Genomic DNA, 24,816 nt, shown 5'->3' with positions numbered 1-24,816 from the left:
CTTTTGGACTGGTCTAGCCTGACGGGTAGGTTTGTCTGCAAGAGTAACACGTAACACTGTATCTGACTTTCCAAGTAAAGGTGTCAAGTCACACCAGTTTCTTGTTGTTTCTTTGGAAACACCTTTAGGACCGACCATTGTGCTATGAGTTAGTTTGTTAATTGGAAAATAGTGTGAGCCTACTTTAACAAAGTAAACAATGAATGCCACAAAACAAAGAGTGGTTAAATAAGAAAGATGACACACCCTTTTTCTCAACCACGGTGTTATATCAGAGGATTACACCTGCACTGTGTTAACACAGAGAGCACTTAATACAGATTTTGCCCTTTAAATACAGGAATGCTCTCTAGTAAAGTTCACATCAACAATCAGTGTATTGCTTTTTTAATAAGTAAACAGAGATATATACACAAAATACACAAAAAACAATCATACATTAAGCACAAGTTATGCGTTCATTACCTAATATTCCTATATCAGAATCCTTCCTGTAACACATGAATATGTGTATCTTACAGCATGACTGAGATTTAGTTATTTTGATCTGGTATTTAGTGACAACATGTCTCACAGACAGCCACCATGATGACATAATGTCCTGCATACCTTGCAGCACGGTAGGGTGGATGGATACAGAGCCAGAAAGTAAACAGAATTGTATCATTTAAAGAGGTATTTCCTTCTCAGTCGTCATTTCCTCGTGTGCGCTTAGTACTGTTAATTGTAAAGTGATTAGCACTTATTAGTTTTTTTTCCATCCTTTCTGGTTTTGGCTCACTGCTTCTTGCGCAGGTGGACGTAGAGGACTCCACTGACCAGGAGGAGAGGGACACACAGCCACGCCAGGATGAAGCAGTAGCCGAAGCGTCCTTTGCTCAGATCTCTGGAGTCACTTAAGATCTCCTTTCTGTGGAAGGTGAAGATGAGGCAGGCAGCGAAGGCTGCGAGACCTGCAAGAGTGACACATTCAAAAGTTTGAGTTCAGATTCCCTTATCTCTTCACAGTCATACTGTACATTTTCATGGTATGCATATATTTAACTACTACTCATTAAAAAAACTTTTTCTTCCTGTCAACAAATGCCACAAAATCTGCCGCCTGTAGCATTCAGCCTCAAGCCCATTAGCTTCTACTGAAGATGTAAATCTTTAGAAATGGGCCATAAATATATGGTTTCATTTTTTTTTAAAAGGCTGCAGAATTTTCTAAAACAGCTGGGCACTGTAAGTTTTAGCAAAGTTAACTGAAACAGGAGTAAATGGGGCATTTGTTGAGGACTATTTTCAGCTGCGGATTAATACGCATTTTGTGCTTTAGTGAATATTTACTGCCAGCCCGTACTCATTCCTGGGGTGTAAATTAGCAACACTTTGTCACACCCATCAGCGTCAGATACCAACGCACAAGGTACCATTTAGCACCTGTATGAGATGCACCAGGCTTTCAAGTAACCTCAATGTAAACCCATCCGCGGCAACAGTAAACGCTCAGAGAAAGTGCTCCGGGAGGGTGATGACGTAATTTAAAAAGCAAAAGAGACACACAGGGTAGGCGGGGGTGTGGCCGATGGGTCCAGCAACACAAGTGTGTTACGTTTCACTTTCATGTTACAATCAGCTGGTCATTTTTGTCCCGTGCTCCCAAAGTTAAGTCTCATTTTCACTTTACAAACTTAGTAATTTTAAGCCCAACCATGTTGTTTTTTTCCTAAACCTAACTAAGTGGTTTTGTTGCCTAAACCTAAGAAAGTGTTTTTGTTTAATTAACAACGTTACGCACGTGTTTACTGCAACCGAAAAGTGATGCCAAGGGGTCTGACAAAGGGTGTGTATGTGACAAAAAAATTATAACAAAAGTTATTTTTTATAAAACACCTGTGCTCTTAATGGCTTTTGCAAGATTTCACAGCACTGAAGGAAAACTGCTGTGAAATAAAAAAGTTTGCTCCGGCTGGTGGATGATGTTTGGTTTTGGCTCGACTGTTTTCAACATGGCTGCCGGGTCACAAACTCTCTCATTTAACAGCTAAACAGTACACTACAAGATGTTTCTGAAAACATTTGAGGAGAGAAATAGGCGTTACAGTAACAGAATATTGATTCATATTTGATCAGCGCTGCCTAGTTTGATCGTTCGATCAGAGTTTGCGAGTTTCACAAGGAGTGATTGAAAGGGCGCTGTAGAGACTGTAGTTTGGCTCTGATTGGTTGTTTTGGTTTGGGCATGGTGAAACTTTCAAATGCCATTAGGAGTGCAGGAGGAAGCATGATTTTCTTCACAGATTACCTGTCTCATGCACTACTGTCAGGATATGGTGACAGATTATTTTTTTTTATTATGTTTGCTCCAACTCTACCCACTGCAGCTTTACATTGTCATCATAAGAATTGAATAGATTTAACAATACCTTGAATGATTGAAAACATAAAATGCTGTCAGGTTTTTATTTTCACTGACAACATTTTATGTGGCTTATGGAATAAGACTTCAAAACACCTGCAAATGCCTGACAGAGGCCTGTGAAGTAGAAGAGTCCTCCTCTGGACATGGTGAACAGCTGACCGAGGAAAACCAGGAAGGAGATGGAGGAGAAGACCACGGAGAGGACCATGAGGGCCTGGACAGACTGCAGCCAGTCTGGAAGAGCAGAGTGTAAGACACTTACTCACAAGTCACAAGCAAAACACTATGCAAAACAGGAATAAACAAACCAGCATGCACATATATGCAGGCAAGGACACAGACAAAAAAAACAAAACGTACCGCTTTCATTGGTAGCAGCACACATCCAGGTGTTTGTGGCATTATCATGGAAGCAGTTATACCAGAGGTCTGTGATTTCCATTTCATCCCATATCCACCAGGACTGCAGAGAGAGAGAGAGAGAGATTATTGGATCGGATTTCAGGGACAGTTTCTCAGAATGACATCAGGGCCACAGCCAGGGTTTTGAAATTAGTGAGGTCCAGAAATATTTATCTTTTAACGGATAATATTAAGTGGGGGGTCTGGGGTCACTACACAACACTTAATTTCCTGCATTCTGGTGAATTTTTCTCCATCAATTTATGATGGAAATGTCTTTATTAATGCAAAGGAAAACACAAAATTAAGGCGACAATTAAAAAAAATATAAATGACAATATAAAGCTGGCATTCTGTATTCCTTTTGATTATTTCCCCTAGATCAACCATTTTCATTTAATGTTACCTCTGCTTAGTAGGCATGATTTACTTTTCTTCCTCTTTTGTGTCTTTCGTTTGGGGAAGTAACCTCTTTAAATGTGCGTGTGGCACCTATTCACAGTCAATAGCAGCCTACATTAATTAATTTCAGTTAATATATAAACCTCTGGACTTTAATAGCTCATATGTATTTCAGTAAGACTCCTGCTCATGTTCAAAACTTTCTGCACATTCAAAACATGTTCCACATATCTGTGTTCTCTGAGAGGTTGTAATAAAGTTGCAGTATTTTGAGAAAATAGTAATAGTAATATTACAACAGTTAAGTTGCAATTTAATGAGAATAAAGTCATAATATAAAAAAAATAAATATATATATATATAAAAATCTACCAGCACAGGGCACAGTGCACAAAACCACAGTTAGTATCCGTGCAGCATTTTTGTGTTTGTGAAGAAAGACAACACCAGTTAAGACATCATGTGTCTCACCTTCTCCAGGGTGGCGATGAGGAGCATGGCCAAGGTGACCAGATGCAGCACGGTTAGGAATATGAGCAGGAAGACCATGGCTGCTCGGAGATGAGGGAAGAGTCTGGTATCCTGAATAAAAACAATGTTATTTTGATTATAGGATAGGATGGGGTCATTTGTGTTAATACTGGTGGCTCCACATAGTACCAAACAGCTCTGTAGTCAGATTTCTGAAGGCCTGAGACAGTGGACTCTCTGTCTGCCTCTGGAGGAAGCACTTTCATATCATGCATCTCAACATCTGCACTGATAATCTCTGCCCATTTACCAGACGGACAGACAGACAGACAGACAGACAGACAGACAGACAGACAGACAGACAGACAGACAGACAGACAGAGAGGGGGTTTTCTCTTTCTGCCAACAGAGCCGGTCGTCTCTGAGGAACACATCATAACATCAGCTCCCTGTAACCGTTGTAAACAAGCATGTAATCTGAAACCCAACGGTCTGACATACTGCTGTGTACTTTTTCTGAATCTGGGCACAAACTGTTTACCTACAGTATAAAGGATGACAATCTGGCATTACACTTCAGGTTCAATATGAAAAACCTACAAACGTTTTCCCTATCCTTCATCTTTTCAAACACAATGATCCACACCCAAGAAAGCTTTTAGAAAAAGGCTTGATTCAAGTCAAATGGCAAAGACTCTGGATAATGACTAATGGATGACTCAATAATTTGATTCACTTTTTCCAGAGATATTTTGGAGAACCAAAAAGGGGAAGTCACAATTAAGTAAGATTTGTTCCTTTTTGTTTTCAGTTCCCCTAGATATAGTCATAAATAAATAAAGACAGAATTTGCATCGTGCCCTACTTACATACAGTACAAACTAAATAAGGAATTAAACTTAAACATGAATATAGTGTTGTGTGCTGTTTTCCTACTACATTATTAGGGCTGTGTATTGGCAAGAATCTGGAGATATGATACGTTACAGGGGTTACGATTCAATATATTGCGATTTTTTAATCTAATTTTAGGAAAACTGTCATACTATAAAGAACATACCACCATATGCATAAAATCTGGGTGAAATAAGTTTACTTTGTTATGCATTTATTACAGTCCCTGTAACATCCAACATCGTAGCATTACTTTGAGAGGGCACAAACACTGAGAGGGCACATCTCTTTGCAAATGAAATAAAGTATTGACTGAGTTAATCTTTGCATGTAAACTATTAATTAAAAATCGAGACATTTCGAGATATTTTCTTACACCCCTATACATTATAGATGGCTATTTTTATTTTTTTTAAATCAAAAGTTACAAGTGCTAAATGTAGACTTTTCCTTTTCCTGAATGACCTTCCCTCAACTCTGCAGTGCACTTTAAGGACTGGGTACCTTGCAGATGTTTGTCTTTCCCACACCAGCTCTGTCCATAGAGGGAAACCACTGTTGCTATTAGATTGTAGACAATTCAGAGAGGCATGTGTTTGATTACATACTACTACATCTGGTTTACGTAACAGTTTGAGGTAACCACCACAGCCACAGAGAGAACGAAAATAATGACCACAGAAATAGCAAGCACTGTGGAAGCACAGAAAAGCATCCTTACAAACGTTCAATCTTTAAGGGCTCTGTTCTTTTAGCATTTCATCACATTTGGGTGTGACCTGCATCTCATGAGGTAATAGTTACATCATACTAAACTGTAAATCCAGGAATAACATTTCTGTTTAATCCAAGATGAAGTTCTTACCCTTCAGCTTCAGTGCCTCTAAGTGCCCGTTGTTGTTATCCTCCCTCTGTGCTCTTTCCGTCCTCACAGACGTTTTAGCTCCCAAACTTGGAAAGAAGAGGAATGTGGGCTTAGATATAGGAGGAGTTCTCAACACCCATTTCCTCTGAAGTTTCACTGCCCTCCCCCTCAAATCTGTGGTCTGGACCAACTCAGCACCAAAAGTGACATTCCCGTAAACCTGCATAAACACAGAACATTTCCTCAAAAGCTGTCAAAAGTCCAATCTGCATTAAAATTCGGAACAAAATATGATGAGGTAATGTATGGCTTAATCCATTATTTAGACTCTACCGAAGGACAAATCAAATCACACAGCTGAAACACATTTGTGGGCTGGCAATGGTTACATTTTGCATTATTAAAGCCACACTTTTGTGCCAGTGCTGCACATGAACTCATGCTGTTCAATGCAGTTTGGCATGAAGACCACCACCATGGTTTTTCCAGAGTGAGGTGATTGAAAGGCAGGAAGTCAGGACTGATTACTGCCCACTTTAGACTGTAAATGGGCAGGAAATCTCAGACCACCCAAGACACAACACACAGTGATTAATCCTAAATGTCATCCCCAGAAAGAATATAGATAGAACATAGATATTCTGTTTCATTAAAGGCCCAGTGTGTAAGATTTAGAGGGATTTATTGGCAGTAATGGAATATAATATTCATAAGTATGTTTTCATTAGTGTATAATCACCTGAAACTTCGAATCCTTGTGTTTCCGTTATTACTTAGAATGAGCCCTTCATATCTACATAGGGAGCGGATCCTCTTCACGGAGTCCGCCATGTTTCTACAGTAGCCCAGAGCGGACAAACTACACACTGGCTCTAGAGAGAGACTTTCACGTTTTTACATACCTGAAGCCACTGTAGTTCTCCGACAAGATACCACGGCGTAACCCTGTTTTTCCACTCGGCAGATCCCGTCTTGGAGAGGGAGGAGTGACTGGAGGGGTACTCAGTTGGTTGCAATCTGCAATCACACCACTAGATGCCTCCAAATCCTACACACTAGTCCTTGACATGACACTGGTTACGGTAAAAATTAACTTTTTTGTCCCACCAGGGTAGGAAATTTATCTCACAAAGAGGACCATACAGAGTAAATGCAATGTAATACAATATAAACATAAATACACAACACACATCACAAATCATTAACATGCCACATAACTGTTATGTTGGCGGTTTCATTCCAGTCGGTGATCTTTGTTGCATGTAATGCCCGTCTCTCTCTTCCTGCATTTTTAGTCTGCCTTTTCAACTATCCAATAAATATGAAAATACCCCCCTGAAAAAAGCTCCCAGCTGGGTATATTCTAATGCTGTTTGTTCTTTATATTGATTGTACTTACAGATAAGTTTAATTGCACCCCATAACTATTTATTACACACCTGTGTTGAATACTCGACTCTGATTGGTCAATCACGGTGTTCTATGGTCTGTTATTTCTTTATAGCAGACCGTTGCTATGTATAACAGACAGTTGCTATGGGCGCAGTTCTGATGTCGGACTCTGGCGGACCGTTTTTGTGTCAAATTATTGATTGGCCGTGTAATAAGCAGGATAATGTACAGCTAGCGGGTCATTGACCGGCTCCCTTACTTATATTACCATTTGTATAATGAACACAGTTTGTAAACACATTACTGGCAGCTGCAGCAACAATGGATGCCTATTTAAAAATTATGAGTAATATTTCTTTAATTATTCAGTAAGCTATGGTGAAGTATTCAGATCCTTTATTTAAGTAAAAGTAGCAATACCACACTGTCAAACTCCCCATAACAAGTAGCAGTCCAGCATTAAAAATGTTACTCAAGTAATTGTATTAGCAAAATGTACTTGAAGTATCACAAGTAAATGTACTCAATGCAAGAAAAAATTACCACTATGAGTGAAATATTATAAATTATTATGAATATTGCATAAAATATTTTTTTAATTGTCACTTTACTGTTGTAGCCATATAGGTGGTGCTAATATTACAGTTTTGTATACAGTATGTTTTTAGTGTTAAGGGCTCCTAAATTGGTACACAATATGTCAGGGATCCCCATTTGATATGATTTCATTTCAGGGACCTCCATCTGAGAAGATTATGGTTGTTGGATATGATTAAGACCAGATTTCTATGGTTGTCAATTTTCATGACTCTTATTACTCACATTGGGCTCACTTCTATAGTGAATTAAAGGGGGCTTGGGGGACCCCCTGAAACTCCCTCAAAGACCCCTGGGGGTCCCCAGATCCCTGGTTGAATCTAGATCAACAATGCATGCACAATCACAGGTTTTGTACATAAAATCTTAATTTTTAAAGTAACTATATAACTGTCTAGACTAAAATATACAAAATATACATAGTTATACAAGTACAATCGTGTGAAATGCTTTTTGCTGGGAAGCTCCATTAAAATAATAAGTTATATTACAATTATAAAAGGAAATACTTTGTATAAAGGCATATTAAGAACATATACATATCAGGAAGTATGAATGTACATATATAAGAAATACTTTGTACAAGGCATATTAAGAACATATACAGTATAAGATATACTATATAAATTAAGAATTTGAGATACTCAAGGAAAGTAAGTACCTCAAATTTATAATAGGACTTGAGTAAAAGCAATTAGTTAGAGGTATCCCATCAGTTTACTCTATGAATAAAAATAATAAGTTATATTACAATTGTAAAAGGAAATACTTTGTACAAGGCATATTAAGAACATATACAGCATATACAGTATAAGATATACTATATAAATTAAGAATTTGAGATACTCGAGTAAAGTAAGTACCTCAAATTTATAATAGGACTTGAGTAAAAGCATTTAGTTACCTTCCATCACTGCCACTGATAGAGGTAACCCTCAGTTTACTCTAAGAAATGGATTCTTACACAAAGTCTCGTTTTTACCGAGGTTTTCCAGTGACTTTAAACTACTCACACTGTTAACTGTCCCACAAGACCCCTTCAGGGACGCGCGGACAGCCCGCTATCACAGTTACAAGTAGTACCAGAACCTCCCACCACCACTTATATCCCAACCACAGACACTGATACTTTACTACACATCCCTTCAGCCTCAGCACACAGCACGTTTACACTCTTTTGTCGCTGGTTTGGACGTGAAAATCTCGACTATCTGTGTATTAAATCCCCAAAGTTAGTGTGGAGTTGCGTTGCTGTTTGTTACGCACCGTTATATTGACCGTCGGAGCCGTGACGTCGCAGTGCTGTCTCGGAGCCAGAGAGAGTTGATCTTCAGTCCATGTCGGGACTTCTTCAGAAACACATCAAGGCTGAGATGTGATTGTAAACTGCAGAAGAAAAGTTGTTTCACATCGCAGGACACATGGACCAACCAGAGGTAAAGTACCAAACACATACTCTCCGTTTCGTTTAGCGTTAACTAACTAATAAAACGTTTATGAACTTTAATCTCTGCAAAGCTGGTGATGAAGATAAATTAACCCTTTACATGTTCTCCCTTTTGTCCCACCTCCTTAAGTAACTTCCAGGTTGAAAACATCATCTTAGTTCACACTGTATCACACAACAGTATCACCAGCTTGTTCCAGCTCTACTAGTTATAGTCTCTGTTTTACATGTATCTGTCTGTACAACTCCATCAACTGGAAATGCTGCAGATGTGTTGTGCACCATGCAATACACATTCTCCTACAGATGTGCATCCTTTGCATCTTTGGAAACTTTGGGGATACAGATAAATGAATGTGCTGTGTTTCAGCAAAGTGTGGCTGCAGAGTGATTCTAATGACTGAGCGTTAAAGTGGCAGTAGGCAGTATATTTTTGGCATCATCTGGCAAAACTTCCATAATAACCTTTCAGCATATTGTAATCCAAGTGTTCTGAGAGAAAACTAGACCTCTGATCCTCCTCATGGCTCTGTTTTCAGACTTTAAAACATCTAGCCCCACAGGTCATTTCATTGAGAGAAAGCATTCCTATTGGCTGTGCTCCGGTCATGTGACCAGAACTTGGCGTTCCTTCACCAGATTTCACGAGATTTCAGCGTCATGAACTTTCTAATTTTATAGCTAAACCGTGCACTACAAGATGATTCTGAAAACATCTGAGGAGAGAAATAGGCATTAACGTAACATAATATTGATTCATGTTTGATCAGCGCTGCCTAGTTTAACCGTTTGGTCAGAGTTCGTGAGTGAGTGACAGCAGGCTCTCATAGACAGCAGATGGACAGCAGACCTCAAATCAGCTCCGACTGCTTGTTTTCCCCCGGTCTGTGAAATCTTGCAGATGCCGTTAGAAGCACCGGAGGACACAGAGGCACATGATTTTTTTCAGGTTACCTGTTTCAGGTACTACTGTCATGATATAGCTACCGTTTTATAAGAATAACTTTTTTTAATCATATTTGCTCCAATCTCGCCCGCTTCAGCTTTAAGGGGTTAACGTTAACACAGTTATTCCCACCACAGACACACAAGGAAGAGACACATTGGCAATGCCAGCTGTCTCCACAGAAACAAACAGCTGTTCCCCAGAATGTGCAAACAACTTCAGCCACAGCCAAGAGAAGTGTTATCAGTTATCTCACTCTAGTTCAGAGCTGGAGAGCTTTCATTGATAAAAAAAAAAGATTATTTTGACAAGCCTCTCGTCATCTTGAGATGTAACATGTAAGCATCACTCTCAGGAAAAAAACACAAGGTTGATAATAACTAGGGCTGTCAAAGTTGTAGCGGGCTCAGTTTTAAAGCTGGAGCGAAGATCCTGGCCTCATATGAAACTAGAAAACCTAATGAATTCATTGGTACCAACCAGGTCATACTAGCTTGTCGCAAAGGAGTTTGAATAACACTCCAAACTTTAAATTTTGGTGAGGAAAAACGGTCATGGCCATTTTCAAAGGGATCCCTTGACCTCTGACCTCCAGATATGTGAATGTAAATGGGTTCTATGGGTACCCACGAGTCTCCCCTTTACAGACATGCCCACTTTATGATAATCACATGCAGTTTGGGGGCAAGTCATAGTCAAGTCAGCACACTGACACACTGACAGCTGTTGTTGCCTGTTGGGCTTGAGCGTACATATTTTTTATGCTAAATGCAGTACCTGTGAGGGTTTCTGGACAATATTTGTCATTGTTTTGTGTTCTTAACGGATTTCCAATAATAGATATATACATACATTTTCATAAAGCAAGCGTATTTGTCCACTCCCATGTTGATAAGAGTATTAAATACTTGACAAATCTCCCTTTAAGGTACATTTTGAACAGATAAAAAATTAATTTGCGATTAATCATGGACAATCATGCAATTAATCACCATTAAATATTTTAATCGATTGACAGCCCTAATGATTATCTAATATTATCCTAAAACCAGGGTCTTGAATTACGTTTTTTCCTCACCTGCCTTTGCGGCAGGTCACTTAACATTTCTACCGGCCACTCAGTTTTTCTATTCTGTCTGCCTTCTGAAATCTATGTAGAACGATTTAGATTTCTAAACACTGAGTCAGTGGTATCAGACAGCGGAAATATGGAATATATCATGTAGCCTTAATCCCTGACTATTTTAAATTTAGGAATTGCTTTTGAAAAATAATATTTCCAAATATAAGGAAAACATTTCTGCCATGGTGGCATGTGACCTGAAATCTTTACCTGCCACAGCCAACATTTACTCTTCTATTTGGCAGGTGCTAATTTCATTCTCTGCCTACAACTTTGTTTAGCCCATGTATTTTAATCTTGTAGCATCATCAGTTTCTCTAAGTGAACTGAAGTTGCAGGGTAAGATTAAAAACAATACATCTATTTATAATGATATCCTAACCACACAGTAAAATGACATAATGGGAACATTAGAAACCGATTGTAAATATGTAATTCAGTTTCTCCTCCAACAATGCAAGTAGTCGGACACGGTAAGCCCTTTTCTAAGTATGAGACAAGGTGGTTTGTCTGTGACCATATCCACATATCACCATCTCTAGGAGGAGCTGCAGCAGATCGCCTTATGGCTCAGTGAGGAGGGACTCACTCCTGACGCCCCTAAAGAGGCTCAGCTGTGTTTACTATGGAGTGCCCTCGAGCGCACAAGAAGCTGTCTGAACAGTGTGTCGTGGGACCTGGACACCCAGCGCTCACAACACTTAGCAGAGATGGCAGAGGTAAGTTATCACTGCTGAATTACCAGTGACATCAGAAATTGTCAAGAAGAGCAAGAGTGAGGAAAATCTGTGTTGGCCTTCTGTCTGTCTGTCTGTAAGGTACGCAAGTCCTTGGAGCAGATCCGAGTCTTTACAGAGCACAAAGACGTTTTGGCTCAGGAGATACAAGATGAGAACGATCAGCTTAAGGACCAGCTGCGACGCATAATATCCCTTCAAGGTTGGACAGTTTTACCTGTACACTACCTACCTACACATAAGAATAATCCAACAGCAAGAGCAGTAGTGACAACATTCAAACTTCTGGATCTGCACTATGACAAAGTCTTTTAGTCTTATTATCCAATAGATTATTAGTAGAGATTTTGAGAATATACTGCAGGTATTTTTGTCTCCTACACTGAAGACTTTCTTCTCTTTTTCCGGTATAATTCACAATTTTTTTTTCAGTAACACAAGCCATGTTAGCTGTCATATCTCATTGGACAATGTCATTGTTGTAGTTAGCCTCGTTGGCACTATCTCATCCACTGTGTCCCGGATGGTTACATAGAAAAGCTCAGAGAGGCGACTGTGTGCTGCTCTTTAATAGTTTAGGTTATTATAGTAAACTAAAACTGAAACTAAAACGAAAATAAGCAGTGACAAATATTTTTAGTAAACTATATCCTTTAAGAAAAACTAAAACTAAACTCAAACTAATATTGCTTGGGTAAAAACTAATAAAAATAACATTAAAATTAACATAAAATCATTTCAGTTTTAGATTTTTTTAGCTATAATATATCACCAACGAAAAAAGAGACAGCATGAATTTCCATCAACTCATGTGACATTGAACCACAGAAACTGAACGAACTTGACAATATTGAGATCACAATTATTCATTGATTTTAGTGGCGAAATATTTGTATTGTTTATTTATATCACATTTAAATAAACAGAGCAGTGATTTCACTTCCATGCTGTGCTACATTCCTGCTAATTGTACAAATCTTTGCATCAAATTAAGACTGGTCCTTATTCACAGTGTATCTCCTAGAAGCAAAATAATATTGTACCAAAACGTTTTACCCCAAATTAGATTAACAGAGCGCTGCTTTCACTTTCCACTAATTAACAAATCTTTGCATCAAAATAAGACTGTTCTTTGCCTGAATTAAGTGCTTTTTTCAGTAATATAGAGTATATCACTCTTCTGCTCTGCTGTAGAGTGTGACAGCCGCCCAAAAGTGAGGCCAAAACATCTGGATCGCCCACTGGTTGCTAGCTGTTAGTTTAGGAAGCGCTTGATTTGATGTGCAGCAGAGTTTTCTATGAGCAAAACATTTTAGACGTCAATATCACAGTCGGTCATGTTCATTTAATGGTGGGAAGCCAAAATCGTGACCACGATTAATATTCAATTGATTGTGCAGCCCTACCTTCTTGAGACGAGGCTTCAGACACCCCCTAGTCCAGAGATTTTAAAGCATTATAAATCCTACTATGTCACCATTCTCTGTTGTGATAGATTCCCAGATCAGCGAGGTGGCTAAGATGCTGTACCAGCAGGGTCTCACAGAGTTGATCCACAGCAGCCCCAGTGAGCAGGTGGCCTACCTGCTTGTAGAGAGAGCCTCCTTAATGGAGACGAGTGAGGATCCGAACAATCTGACGGGTGACGGAAACACAGCCAGGCCGCTGGGGACTGAAGCCCAGGTGCTGAACACCAGTGCACACCAGGTTAGAGGACCATTATTTTAAATTTTTAACACACATACATTTCTCTGTGGGCAAAGGACTTATTCCATTATTCTGTGATCTAATGTAATTCCACAGTCTTCCCACAAGGGGGCACCGCCACGTCACGGCCAGAGCCCATGGAAGAGACTCTTTGGACTCCACAAAGCTTCACAGAGCAAACATACTTTTATTCCTGTATGTCCTTTTATCTACAGTAATGTTTCTGCATCCCATACTAACAAAACACTAAAAAACTGAACGCAGGTCTTTTGTAAAATCAGGGACAATCAGCCACGCTGACTTTATTTTGTGCATCCCAAGGTGCACGCTTGAATATGAGGATCTCCCTGCATGTTTTCCATTCAAAACGTCTGTTCAGCAGCATCCACATTAACTGCAACCTCTGTTTTTTGTTCCAGTGTTATTAAGCTCTAGCTCAAGCTAAGGAACTTTGCATGGCAGAAGAAATTCAAGATGCTACACCGCTGATGCATCTTGATCCAATGCACTTCTCAAGGTCTCTTGTCTGTTCTTGCATGCATTTATGAACGTTTCTTGTTTGTATTCATCGGTTCTCTTCATGATTAAAGTGATTGCCGCACTATGGTCAGTTGCTCTTTCCCTCTCTCTTCAGGCTGAGGCCAGGCATTTGGCTGGCCAGGCAAGCAGCGTGGAGAGGGAATGTTCCCGTCTGGAGCGGGACCTGGAGGAGGGCTCCCGCCGGCTGGCCATGGCCCACAACGAGATGCGGCGTTTGACCGATGAGCTGGAGTCCGCTCATTTGACCCAAAGAGCTTATGGTGAGATACAGTATACTGTATTAATCAGCTACTTACAAGCAGACTGTGTCATTCTCAAAGAGATTTGTAAGTAGACTGCTGTCACCACTATCTCAGCGTTTCCTCTATTTTCTTTTATCATTAAATCAGCTCTGCTAGAAAAGAAAACATCACAAACTTTCAGCACAATCCTTAATAAATATTGTATATTTACTAGCATTGTGAAGTTATTTCCCCATCATACAATATCCAAACAGACTCTGAACTGAAACTGAAGTTACCACCAACTTCCACTGCTTTAAACAGAAGAGGAAACATCTGTGTTTTTTAGAGCCTGAGCTGCAGGCAGCACAGCAGGAGGTAGAGCAACTCAGGCAGGAAGTACAAAAACTGAAGAAATATGGTGAGATTTCTATTTCATGTGTATTCTTTAAGCTGTTTCCAAAGAATTGCCGTATGTTATTGAGCTTACATTGGGTGTAAAAAGAAGAAAAGATCTGTGCTACAGTCCCCACACAGCTCCGATTCATCTATTTTGTATACTTGCTTATCCAGGAGGTTATTTCAGGATGCACAGGGTGAGAGGCAAAGAACACCCCGGACATGGCACCAGTCTGTTACACATGTAAACAAACACCGTCACACTCATATTAAGACAATTTCCAGTTTCCATTTCACGTAACCTGCAGGGGCCAGATGTATAAACGATGTGTATGCACAAAAACCCATTGCGTACACCTTTTTCCACACGTAAACTGGTATTTGATGTATGTGGTATGTAAGTAGTTTTGTTTATACCCGTGGGAGCGGAAATGAAGCTTGTGCACCCAGCTCCACAAGGAAACCCACACCAACAGTGGGTGAATATGCAAACTGCACACGAAAACAAACGCCCACCTGACTGAGCCACCTCGCTGCCCTAGATCTGATCTGCACAAAAACATTTACATTTTTTTGTTTAATCATATAAAAAAGCACTAAAAAAATAAATAAAAAATAACTTAAATTATCAGTTTGTATTTTTAGTATGCAACATGTTAGAATACTCACAATCGACCAGCATTTCACAGACAAGAATGCGTGATAACAGTGAAATGCTTTAACATGTATTATCTCTAATCTCATGAGTGCGTTATCTGACTTTACTTTAAAAGAAATGGTGGAACTGCGAAAGGCCAAAGAGCTGAACGATCGTCTGGACCTTGAGATCAGAGCCTTGAGGAGCCGGGTACGCACCCTGGATGCTGAGAAAGGCTCTCTGCAGCAGACGGTAAGATACCAGCTGGAATAAGGTATTTTATCAGTAAACATTATGCTGAGATAACACCGCATCAAGAATTTCTATTTTCACATTTTTTTTTGCAGCAGACTTTTGAGCTCCAGTAACAGAATAAACTTACATTTATAGTTCTGATAGGAACCACGTCACATTATACGAGGGGTGGAACAAACTCCTAATTTTGCACTCATTTTGCAGATAAAGGCAGATATTTCAGTCTACCTTATTTCAGATTGTGGGCCCATATTAAAAGTGGAGGTAAATCATACTTTTAGGAGAGTGTGTGAGATGTGCATGTTGTAAAGCACACTTACTGCACAAAGAGCATAGTTGAGTGCTGTTGCCCTTTTCTACTGTATGTTTATGAGTCTAATTCAGGCAATATCACTGTCAAAGTAGTCAAACCCTTGTTCTTTGGTCCCGTACGCTTGTTAGCGCACTACCCATGATGACAAAACAATGGACCGATTGTTTAGAGATAATTCATTGTGTTTTAGCTGTTTGTATAGCACAGTGTATGTTCAGTGTGTACTGTATGGTGTAGACATACAGATCAATTCACTGATTGGGTACCATCCAGCAGGCTGCACGGTGGTGCAGTGGTTAGCACTGGCGCCTCACAGCTAGAGGGTTGCAGGTTCGAATCCGGCTTGGGACCCTTCTGTGTGGAGTTTGCATGTTCTCCCCGTGTTAGCGTGGGTTTTCTCCGGGTACTCCGGTTTCCTCCCACAGTCCAAAGACATGCAGGTTACGTTAGGTTAATTGTGGACTCTAAATTGCCCGTAGGTGTGGATGGTTGTCTGTCTCTATGTGTCAGCCCTGCGATGGACTGGCGACCTGTCCAGGGTGTACCCTGCCTTCGCCCAATGTCGGCTGGGATCGGCTCCAGCCCCCCCGCGACCCCTAACGGGATAAGCGGTTGCAGATGGATGGATGGTACCATCCAGCAGATGCTGCGGTTTAACCACACGGCTTTCCTGTTTGCTCAACAAGCAGATGGGAAAGTAGTGTCTAGATTAGCTTCTGAGGAAGTCAATATTTGAAAATGAAATTATGAATGTCGGCTGTGGTCTGAGACACATAATTGCATTTTTGGTTTTATTGTTTTTGTAAAGTATTTTTTTTCTCAAATGTTACAAATGTGTGCCACTGGTGTAGATACAGAAGAATGACATGTTAGTGTAATCATGTTACGGCACTGTAGATGTACTAGTTGATTAATTGATCAACAGAAAATGAATTGGCAACAATTTTGATAATTGATTCATTTCTTTCAAGCAAAAATTACCAAAATTCACTGTTTCCAGCTTTTCAACTTTTTTTAGTTTCTTTGATTTAATTTTTTTAAACAATATGGAATATTTTGGGGTTTTGGACTGATGGTTGAATATGTCAATTTGGGCTATGGGAAATTGTAATGGGCATTTTCACTACTTTCTGATACATCATAGACCAAATGAGTAATTGATTAATCCAGAAAATAATCAGCAGATGAATGAGTAATGAAAATGAGTTGCAGCTCTACCGTACTGTATGTGTATTGGTCTCAGGTGGTGTCTCAGCAGGAGAAGGTGGAGCGGCTGGAGTCGGCCCTGCAGGAGCAGCAGCAGCTCCTCACTGTGCAGGTTCAGGCCAGCCGGGCTGAAGTAAGCCTCATTGTTTCACTGTGAAAACAAATAGCTGTTTTAGATGTTCAACAGCTACAGTATAGTCTGTTCAAAGTCAAGTACTGATGAAAATCACATTTAACATTTAGAGACTCTTTATTTTTATGCTGTCATTACAGCACATTATCCAGCAACAGTTATAAATTCAAGGTATCTCGTCTATAAAATCTTTCCACTCAGCCGAAATCTAATGTAGCAATAATCTGCTGCTATAAACGTAGGCAGGTTTTACAGGGCAACAATACTTTCTATTTATTGTCCTGTTAGATGTCTCATGAATGTGGTCTCATAAACCATGGTCAGAGACACAGATGCGGTGTATGACACATTTTAATATGTGTTTTTTATATTTTTTTCCCAGGTGGTGTCTCTGCAGAGGGAGGTGCAGCGTCTGGAGAAGCAGCAGCAGCTGGTTCATGCGAACCAGACAAACGACTTAGCTAAAGTAAGGCTGCATTCTCACCACATCAGGCGATGCGGTGATTCGCCGCAGAATTGTGCAGCGTTGTGCAGTAGGAGAATGACTCAGTGGCCCTTTCACTGCGATAACTAACATCTTTTGTCACCGCAGCATGACATGAGGTTGGGTTTTTCCAAAATTTGATTCTGTTTCTACTTTTACTTTTTTTTTTCGCCCCCCATTGCGGCCACCGCAGCCGCAGGCCATATGAACTAACCCCATTCAAAATGAATTGGAGGAATTGCGTTTTTGCCGCACCATCGGATGTGGTATGAATACAGCCTAAGTCCCTCTACACAGCACTCTGAGAATTACATCTGACACTGAAGCATTCAGTCTTTTAACACTGAGCCGAATGTAACTCGGTGTCAAACAGCTACAGATCTTTATCACTATCACCATTATTTGTATGTAATTTAATGCCAGTTAAATGAAGAACACGATGAACCGCACACAGACCAGTTGGTGTCTAATTTCTAATAAATCACCAGTAAAAACCTCTTGTTCCTCAAAATCATTCAAAATGAGAACACCCAATAGATGCTTGTGCATGCGAACCAGTACATGCGAACAAGTACCTTCTTGTTTCTCTTTTTTTTTTTTTTTTTTAGTCTCAAGCAGAAGAGCTGTCACAGAGTAACCAGACCTGCAGAAACTTACAGGAAGAACTCACTGCTCAGAAAAGATGCCTTTTGGAAAAGGAGGAAACAGTGAGTACATACAAATAGCATCAGATTGCAAACTAATACAAGTCAGCATTGGATTGTTTGTACTGTATGGCTTTCAAACACACAACAACTTGGCCCCGACTGCTCCATTTCAGCTCTCTCCCAAACAAATAAACTGATTAAGTATGACAAAACTACCATCAGATGTCTCTTAATGATTATTAAGCATCCTCTAAGTGTTGTAAATCCAATCCCTTGGAGTAAGTCCTGAATGTCTACCTAATTGTCTCTATGCCACTGACACTTTTTAATTTGTACAGTTTAACTTGCCAGTGCACCGCGCTGTATATCACTTTAAGCCATCGATAACTTGAAATGTCAGTGTAAGATATAGAATAGAATGAGACTGAAGACTAAATCACTGTGTGGCTGATGTGTGACAGAGTTTTTGTGATAAAAGATGTAGAGGTATTTGTTCTTTACTTTGTATGAAAATGTGTACAAATCTTGAGAAAACTGAATTATTTCAGTTTGAGTGCAGTCAAGTTGAAAGATATGGATTATTGGCACATCATCACCTGTTGGAAGCTTTGGTGCCTGTGTACTCCCATCAGTCAAACCTCTAGAATGTGAACCTTGTGCTGAGACAGACATTTGGTAACTACATCCACGTGCATAATGTTTCTCAGGTGGTGTCTCTGCAGACGGAGGTGGAGCGGCTGGAGACGGCCCTGCAGGAGCAGCAACAGCAGCTCCTCACTGTGCAGGTTCAGGCCAGCCGGGCTAATGAGTTAGCTAAAGTACGTCTCACCGTACATATCCTTGGGCATTACATGAGTAGATTACATTTAGCTTTAACCGCTATCACCAAGTCAAACAGAGCAGAGCTGAATCAAACGGCAATTTGGTTCAATACAGTTTTTGGTAAACCTTCATGTGCATGACTCGGTCTTATTCTTGTAAACACAGTAGTCAAACACATCAGTATCAACAAACTTGACTCTATACATTTTCGGTTGATACATGTCTGAATGTTGATCTTGTTGTGTTTGCAGTCCCAGGCAACTGAATTGATTCAGAGCAATGAGATCTGCAGAGAGTTACAAAATAAGCTCAGCGCTCAGTCGAGATGTCTTTTGGAGACGGAGTCAGAAGTGAGTGACTGGAATTATTAAAAGATTATTGATAATTACATTAAAGGTGCTAAATGCGAGATTGTGAGCATTTCTATTGCCTACGCACGGCTCTCAACATGTGACGGCTGAGCTGGCAGCTAGGAGCTAACGGTGCTGACAGTGAAAACAACGGCAACGGTGCTTACAGAGCTAACAGTTTTGCTCTACACAGCAAATAGTTGTTTGCTGCTATATTAATGTTCTGGATATCGTGTAGAGCACCTTTAAAAACAAATTCATTCACTGATTATTTTTTAAGAGAAATGGACTACAGTGGTTTCCTAAAACGCAATGTCAAAACTTTCTCTTATCCTTTCAGATACATTCCCTAAAGCAGCAGCTGGATACTTCCCATAATGACCTGGATAATCTTCTATCTACCATCTGCACCAAAGAAAACAATCTTCAGGATCAAAAGTAGGACATTTTACCTCCCTATACACCATCCAGCAGCTACTGTGTGTGCATGCCACCTCTCAGCATCGTAGTAACACGTAGGTTAGTGAAGGTTTCTGTGTGTGTTTGAAGGCTGTGGAACCAAAAAGAGCAACATTGTGAAAACACTCACTGTCAGCTGAAAGCTGATAAAGAGCTACAGACACAACTACAGCTGCTGCAGAACAAGGAAAACACTCTGCGTAAGGTAATTTCTTATCTATTTGAATATACTAGAGAATTGGTAATTCATTGTAGGACTGTCGACCAGCACTAAAGGGCAAAAACATATTGCCACCCATGTGTTAAACTCAGACAAAGCTATGTTCAAATCAATTAAAGTGAATGTGCCAGCTTGAGTTGCATAATGTACTACATGTACTCACTGTAACCTGTAATTATCGTCTCAGCTGATGTCTGTACTTTTGAACCGCAGGGGTGTCCTGATTATGCAGAAGCAGTGAAGACTCTGTTGGCCACCCAAGATGAGTGCGAGACACTCAAGAAGGAGATCTGTGAAACCCTTAAATGCCTCGACAAAGAGCGGAGGTAACAATATTGCCGTCAGCTGAAAAAATTCAACCCTGACAAACTACAAAGCCCAGTATAAGGCTCGATGAGACTGTGATTTTGGATTTTAGGTGATTGGTGATTTTAGCCAATAAGATATGTATGTGTGAACAAACACCAAAGACTTTCCTTCCTCCTGTAGAGGACATTGAAAACTTTGACATTGATGGTAACATATGACAATGTCCCTTCATAGCACAATATAATAATAATATATGTTGTATGGCTTTCTTTTGCCACAGCTAAATCAACATTTAATATAATAACAAGTAGAGGTGCAACGATTAATTGATTAGCTGTGAACTATTAAGCCAACTATTTTGATAATCGATTCAATAATTTTTCAAGAAATAAAAGTCTAAATTCTCTGATTCCAGCTTCTTAAATTTGAATATTTTCTGGTTTCTTTACTCCTCTATGACAGTAAACTGAATATCTTTGAGTTGTGGACAAAACAAGACATTTGAGGACGTCATCTTGGGCTTTGGGAAACACTGATCAACATTTTTTAACATTTTATAGACCAGACAACTAATCGATTAATCAAGAAAATAAGGAACAGATTAATCGTCAATGAAAATAATCGTTAGAAGATAGAAATACAATTATTATGAATTAATTCTGTTTCTATGGTTGCAGCCATATTAACAAGTAATGTGTCATTTTGGTCCATCTCCTTACAGTAAATACCACGAAATGAAAGAAAAGCACAAGGTGAAACTGTGTCGAGCCAAACAGAGATGTGACGATGAAACGACATGGCGCGACGAGAAAATAAAACATCTAGAGCGAGAGCTGTCCTTGTGTTCCCATTCAGTAGCAAAGGTAAATCTGCAGCTTGATCCTACTTCAATCAATCCATGCTTGAGGTGGGGATGCTGGGTTTCAGTAATATGTTTCTGATGGTGCTTTTGAATCAGTGGTAATGCTGAAAGTCCTCAGGAAACGCTGATTCATAGTGAAATTCCTGTATTGACGCATAAAGTTGATTATATGAAATTGGGTGATGAATTGAAGGAATTGAAATTGTTTTTCATTTGCAGGAAAAAGAGCTCACCATAAGCATTACTGAGGAAAATGAGAAACTACTTGTTGAGAGGAGAAGGCTACTACAGCAGCTAAATGAGGAGGAGCACAGCAAGAAAGACAGTCATCTAACAGCCTCTCTGTCCAAATGCAGGTACTTAACTTACACAGTCAGCACTTAACTGCATTAGCTGATTACTGCACATTTATCTAACGCGTGTTCATTGACGAAGAAGAGATGTTTGTTTCCATCTCAAGGGTGGATTTTCTCGAGATGGAAAACAAGAAACTAGGAAACAAAATACTCCACATGTCCCATCAGCTCGCTGTCCTGGAACGCAGCCTGCAAAACATGCAGTCACTCCACTTTGCCGAGGTACTGGCACTGTTTCCTTCCAAATTATACACAGGCTGTCATCTGGAGATGCTGCTGTTATTGCTGTAGTTTAGACAGTGTAAAAGCTACTTTAAATCAATTGCCCTCTTAACTAGGGACACGACTACAAGTCTACAGACAGTAGAAGGTTAGTTAAAGAAGGTACAGTGTGTAGGATTTAGCGGCATCAAGTGGACTGAGTACCCCTCCGCTCACTCTGCGGTAACGTGAGCCGCCAGGTGCAAAACCGTGGTAACGCCGTTCGCCTCGCTCAGAGGTCATCCTTGTCGTAATAACACTACTTTAGGAGCAACAGAAGTCAGATGGCGGCTGGCGGTACCACGGTTTTGCACTCTGAGGCTCACGTTGCCGCAGTTTCACAAGCGTGTCGGAGAACTACGGTGGCCTTCAGGTAACGTAAAAACGCAAAAGTCTCTCTCTAGAGCCAGTGAGTCAGGACCCGCTCCCTATGTAGATATGAAGGGCTCATTTTAAGCTAACGAAAACACAATAATTCTCAGTTTCAGGTGATTATAAAATAGAAACATAGTTATTGTATTATATTATATTTCTGCTAATAGATCCTCCCTAATGTTACACACTGTTCCTTTAAAATATAAAAAGGGGTGAGACCATTTAAGTGTTTATTTCTGCCTAATCTTTTTCGGACTTATATTATTTATTCAGAATTTGCTATATTTGTTTGCTGTTCATTAGTCTTGTTTTGTTTTTCTTATTATTTTTGTAAAATGTTTGAAATAAATCTAATCGGATCTAAATTTTGTTAATTAGCACTAAACATAAAGTACAGCTGAGGCTCATGGGAGTATTTGGTCATAAACCAAAGGATTGGAAACAGTTTGTATGCTAATGTTAGCATTAGCATGTTATAACGCACTCACATTCAGTACGTCAGCATGATAACATGCTAAATTACCATTAATCTCAAAGTAAAACTCACACGGACAGAGATTAATTTAAGTAATTATAGAAGTATCTTGTCGTTAACTGAGGTGTTGAACAAGGCTCAGGAGGTTACTAAAGTTATTATGTTTCATCATCTGGGGTCCATAACTTTCGGCACCAGATTAAATGTCAATCCATCCGATGATTGTTGAGATACCAAAGTGTTTGACTGATACTGACTGACCACGTTACTGTTCCTGGAGCCTCACCTCCACCACTGTTGGATACAGTCAAATAGAGAAAGACCAATTTATTCCTGAAATGGTATAATATTAATATTAACATTTGTTTTGTTTTATTAGGAGCTGAAGAAAACATCTAATATTATGCAAGTTTATAAATCCCTCCCTGTGCAAACTTCAAGGTAAGTCCGATCCAGTTTCAGAATTTAAAGGTCACATATTATGCTCATTTCCAGGTTCATAGATGTATTTTAATGTTGCACTAGAACATGTTTACATGCTGCAATGTTCAAAAAACCCTTTATTCTTCTCATACTGCAGCCTGAGTCTGCCTGCCTCAGAGCCTAATTCAGCCTCTGTCTGAAAACCACTGATTCACAGCCTGTCTCCTCCCACTCTGCTCTGATTGGTCAGCGTTTTCTGTCAATCAAACTTCCTCAACAACACAGCGTCACTATCTCCCCCTCCCTCCCGGAGCAGCTCTCTCTCTCTCTCTTTCTCTCTCTGAGAGACGAGTGGAGAGATAGCAGCTAGAATAAAGTTTATAAACCTGGGCACAGCACCAGCGAAAATAAAGTCCATCCACTGGGTCTTCAGAGGATCCGAAGTGGGTACATGGTGCAAGCTTTTGTGTGGAGTATTGCAGCCAACAACAGAACAAGCGGGTTTTCCTTTCAGCATGTTTACTAGTAAACAGTCGAAATAACAATGGCGGACGCAGCTTGCTGAGCCGGCTACTCCGTGGGCGGGGTTACCAAGCCGGGGTATGGGGTGAGGGGGTGCTGTTCTGTTTCACTGGAAACAGGAAAGCCATATATGGCTTGCATTTCTGCCTAATGACGTCAGAAGACTAGGAAAAAAGCGAATTTTTATTTCTGCACCCATTTCCGGACAAACGGAGGAGGAGAAAAAGAGAGAGGATGGTCTTTTATGATACTATGGTGGCCTGTAGACACACTGGGGACAGATATTGATGTTTAAAAGACATGGAAAAGTGCATTTTGCATAATATGTGACCTTTAAGCAAAACCTGTTTGCTTGCAAAATAAAACACCATTAAATGAACTTTGATTGCGTCCCCAGTGTGACGAAACCTGAGCTGTGTGAAATTCGGGGCTTATTGGACGATCCTCAGAGCAAGCAGACGGACGTAGCTTCCTCCCCTCGCTGTTTCATCTCTGGGCCCCCGTCTCGATCAGCAGAGATGGGCTACCTGAATCTGACCTCCGCTCAGGGACGCCCAGACCCCTCGGCTCCACCGGCCGCCATCAGCAGCTCAGACAGTTTGTGTTCCTGAGATTTTCTGTCTATCTGCAACATGAATATACTGTACAGAAATTATTTTATTTGTAATTAAATTAAATTAATAAACAAAATAGCAGAAGAATTTCCCTTTCTCTTCCCTTTTGATTTAATTCTCATGTTCATACTGAACACAACAAATGTGAAAACTTAGCAACAGTTTCTTCTGTAAAATAGTTGGAATATTTCTATTTAAAATAAATCCAAATCTTTTAACTATTCCAAATCCAGACTTGTCTTAAGGCCTTATAACCTGACCTGACCTGACCTAATTTAAAATGCTTTCATTTCCTGTCAGTAGGTGAACACAACCCACACAAACATGTGACAGTTTCCATCATGAGGTTCAGCGTTGCACGCTTTCCTTTCTTCCTTTGCAATGAACCAAAACGAGTTGTTTTGCATGGCGCTCTGTGGCCAGTAGAGATGGTGAAACCACAGAATTTATCGTAGCAAGTGTTCGTTCTAAACTGGCCTTAGGCGCTACAGTTCTGCAGCGTTAAATAAAATGTACTTTTATTATGAAAGTGCACAAAATGTC

The 24,816-nt window shown here is 40.0% G+C and overlaps 2 protein-coding genes across 7 annotated transcripts; one reads left to right on the top strand and one right to left on the bottom strand.

The window, feature by feature from the left end:
- Positions 1–371: 371 nt before the first annotated feature.
- Positions 372–8,922, bottom strand: emp3a (epithelial membrane protein 3a (MAM blood group)). 3 transcript variants are annotated; one of them, XM_074644493.1, is made up of 8 exons: positions 8,182–8,913; positions 8,007–8,048; positions 6,344–7,938; positions 5,442–5,527; positions 3,683–3,793; positions 2,768–2,870; positions 2,501–2,641; positions 372–953 (listed from the first exon to the last, which is right to left on the bottom strand). In XM_074644493.1, exons 5-8 carry the CDS (start codon positions 3,758–3,760, stop codon positions 778–780), a joined length of 498 nt encoding a protein of 165 aa, XP_074500594.1. In that variant the 5' UTR covers positions 3,761–3,793; positions 5,442–5,527; positions 6,344–7,938; positions 8,007–8,048; positions 8,182–8,913; the 3' UTR covers positions 372–777. The 3 variants fall into 3 exon arrangements, with proteins under 3 accessions (XP_074500594.1, XP_074500586.1, XP_074500604.1); XM_074644485.1 differs by having other exon boundaries at positions 6,344–8,152; positions 8,375–8,922; XM_074644503.1 differs by lacking the exons at positions 6,344–7,938; positions 8,007–8,048; positions 8,182–8,913 and having other exon boundaries at positions 5,442–5,578.
- LOC141772867 (coiled-coil domain-containing protein 30) lies at positions 8,742–24,514 on the top strand. 4 transcript variants are annotated; one of them, XM_074644334.1, is made up of 21 exons: positions 8,742–8,866; positions 11,489–11,665; positions 11,765–11,885; positions 13,179–13,390; positions 13,487–13,585; positions 14,025–14,190; positions 14,501–14,572; positions 15,324–15,439; positions 16,999–17,094; positions 17,477–17,560; positions 18,187–18,285; positions 18,933–19,043; positions 19,299–19,397; positions 19,738–19,835; positions 19,947–20,061; positions 20,290–20,402; positions 21,107–21,248; positions 21,467–21,603; positions 21,708–21,825; positions 23,094–23,155; positions 24,057–24,514. In XM_074644334.1, exons 1-21 carry the CDS (start codon positions 8,852–8,854, stop codon positions 24,268–24,270), a joined length of 2,466 nt encoding a protein of 821 aa, XP_074500435.1. In that variant the 5' UTR covers positions 8,742–8,851; the 3' UTR covers positions 24,271–24,514. The 4 variants fall into 4 exon arrangements, with proteins under 4 accessions (XP_074500435.1, XP_074500461.1, XP_074500445.1 ...); XM_074644360.1 differs by lacking the exon at positions 11,765–11,885; XM_074644344.1 differs by lacking the exon at positions 14,501–14,572 and having other exon boundaries at positions 24,057–24,512.
- The last annotated feature ends 302 nt before the right edge of the window (positions 24,515–24,816 follow it).

The sequence above is a fragment of the Sebastes fasciatus genome, chromosome 1 (assembly GCF_043250625.1).
Source record: "Sebastes fasciatus isolate fSebFas1 chromosome 1, fSebFas1.pri, whole genome shotgun sequence".
Taxonomy (NCBI): domain Eukaryota; kingdom Metazoa; phylum Chordata; class Actinopteri; order Perciformes; family Sebastidae; genus Sebastes; species Sebastes fasciatus.
This window is presented reverse-complemented; position numbering and strand designations above follow the sequence as displayed.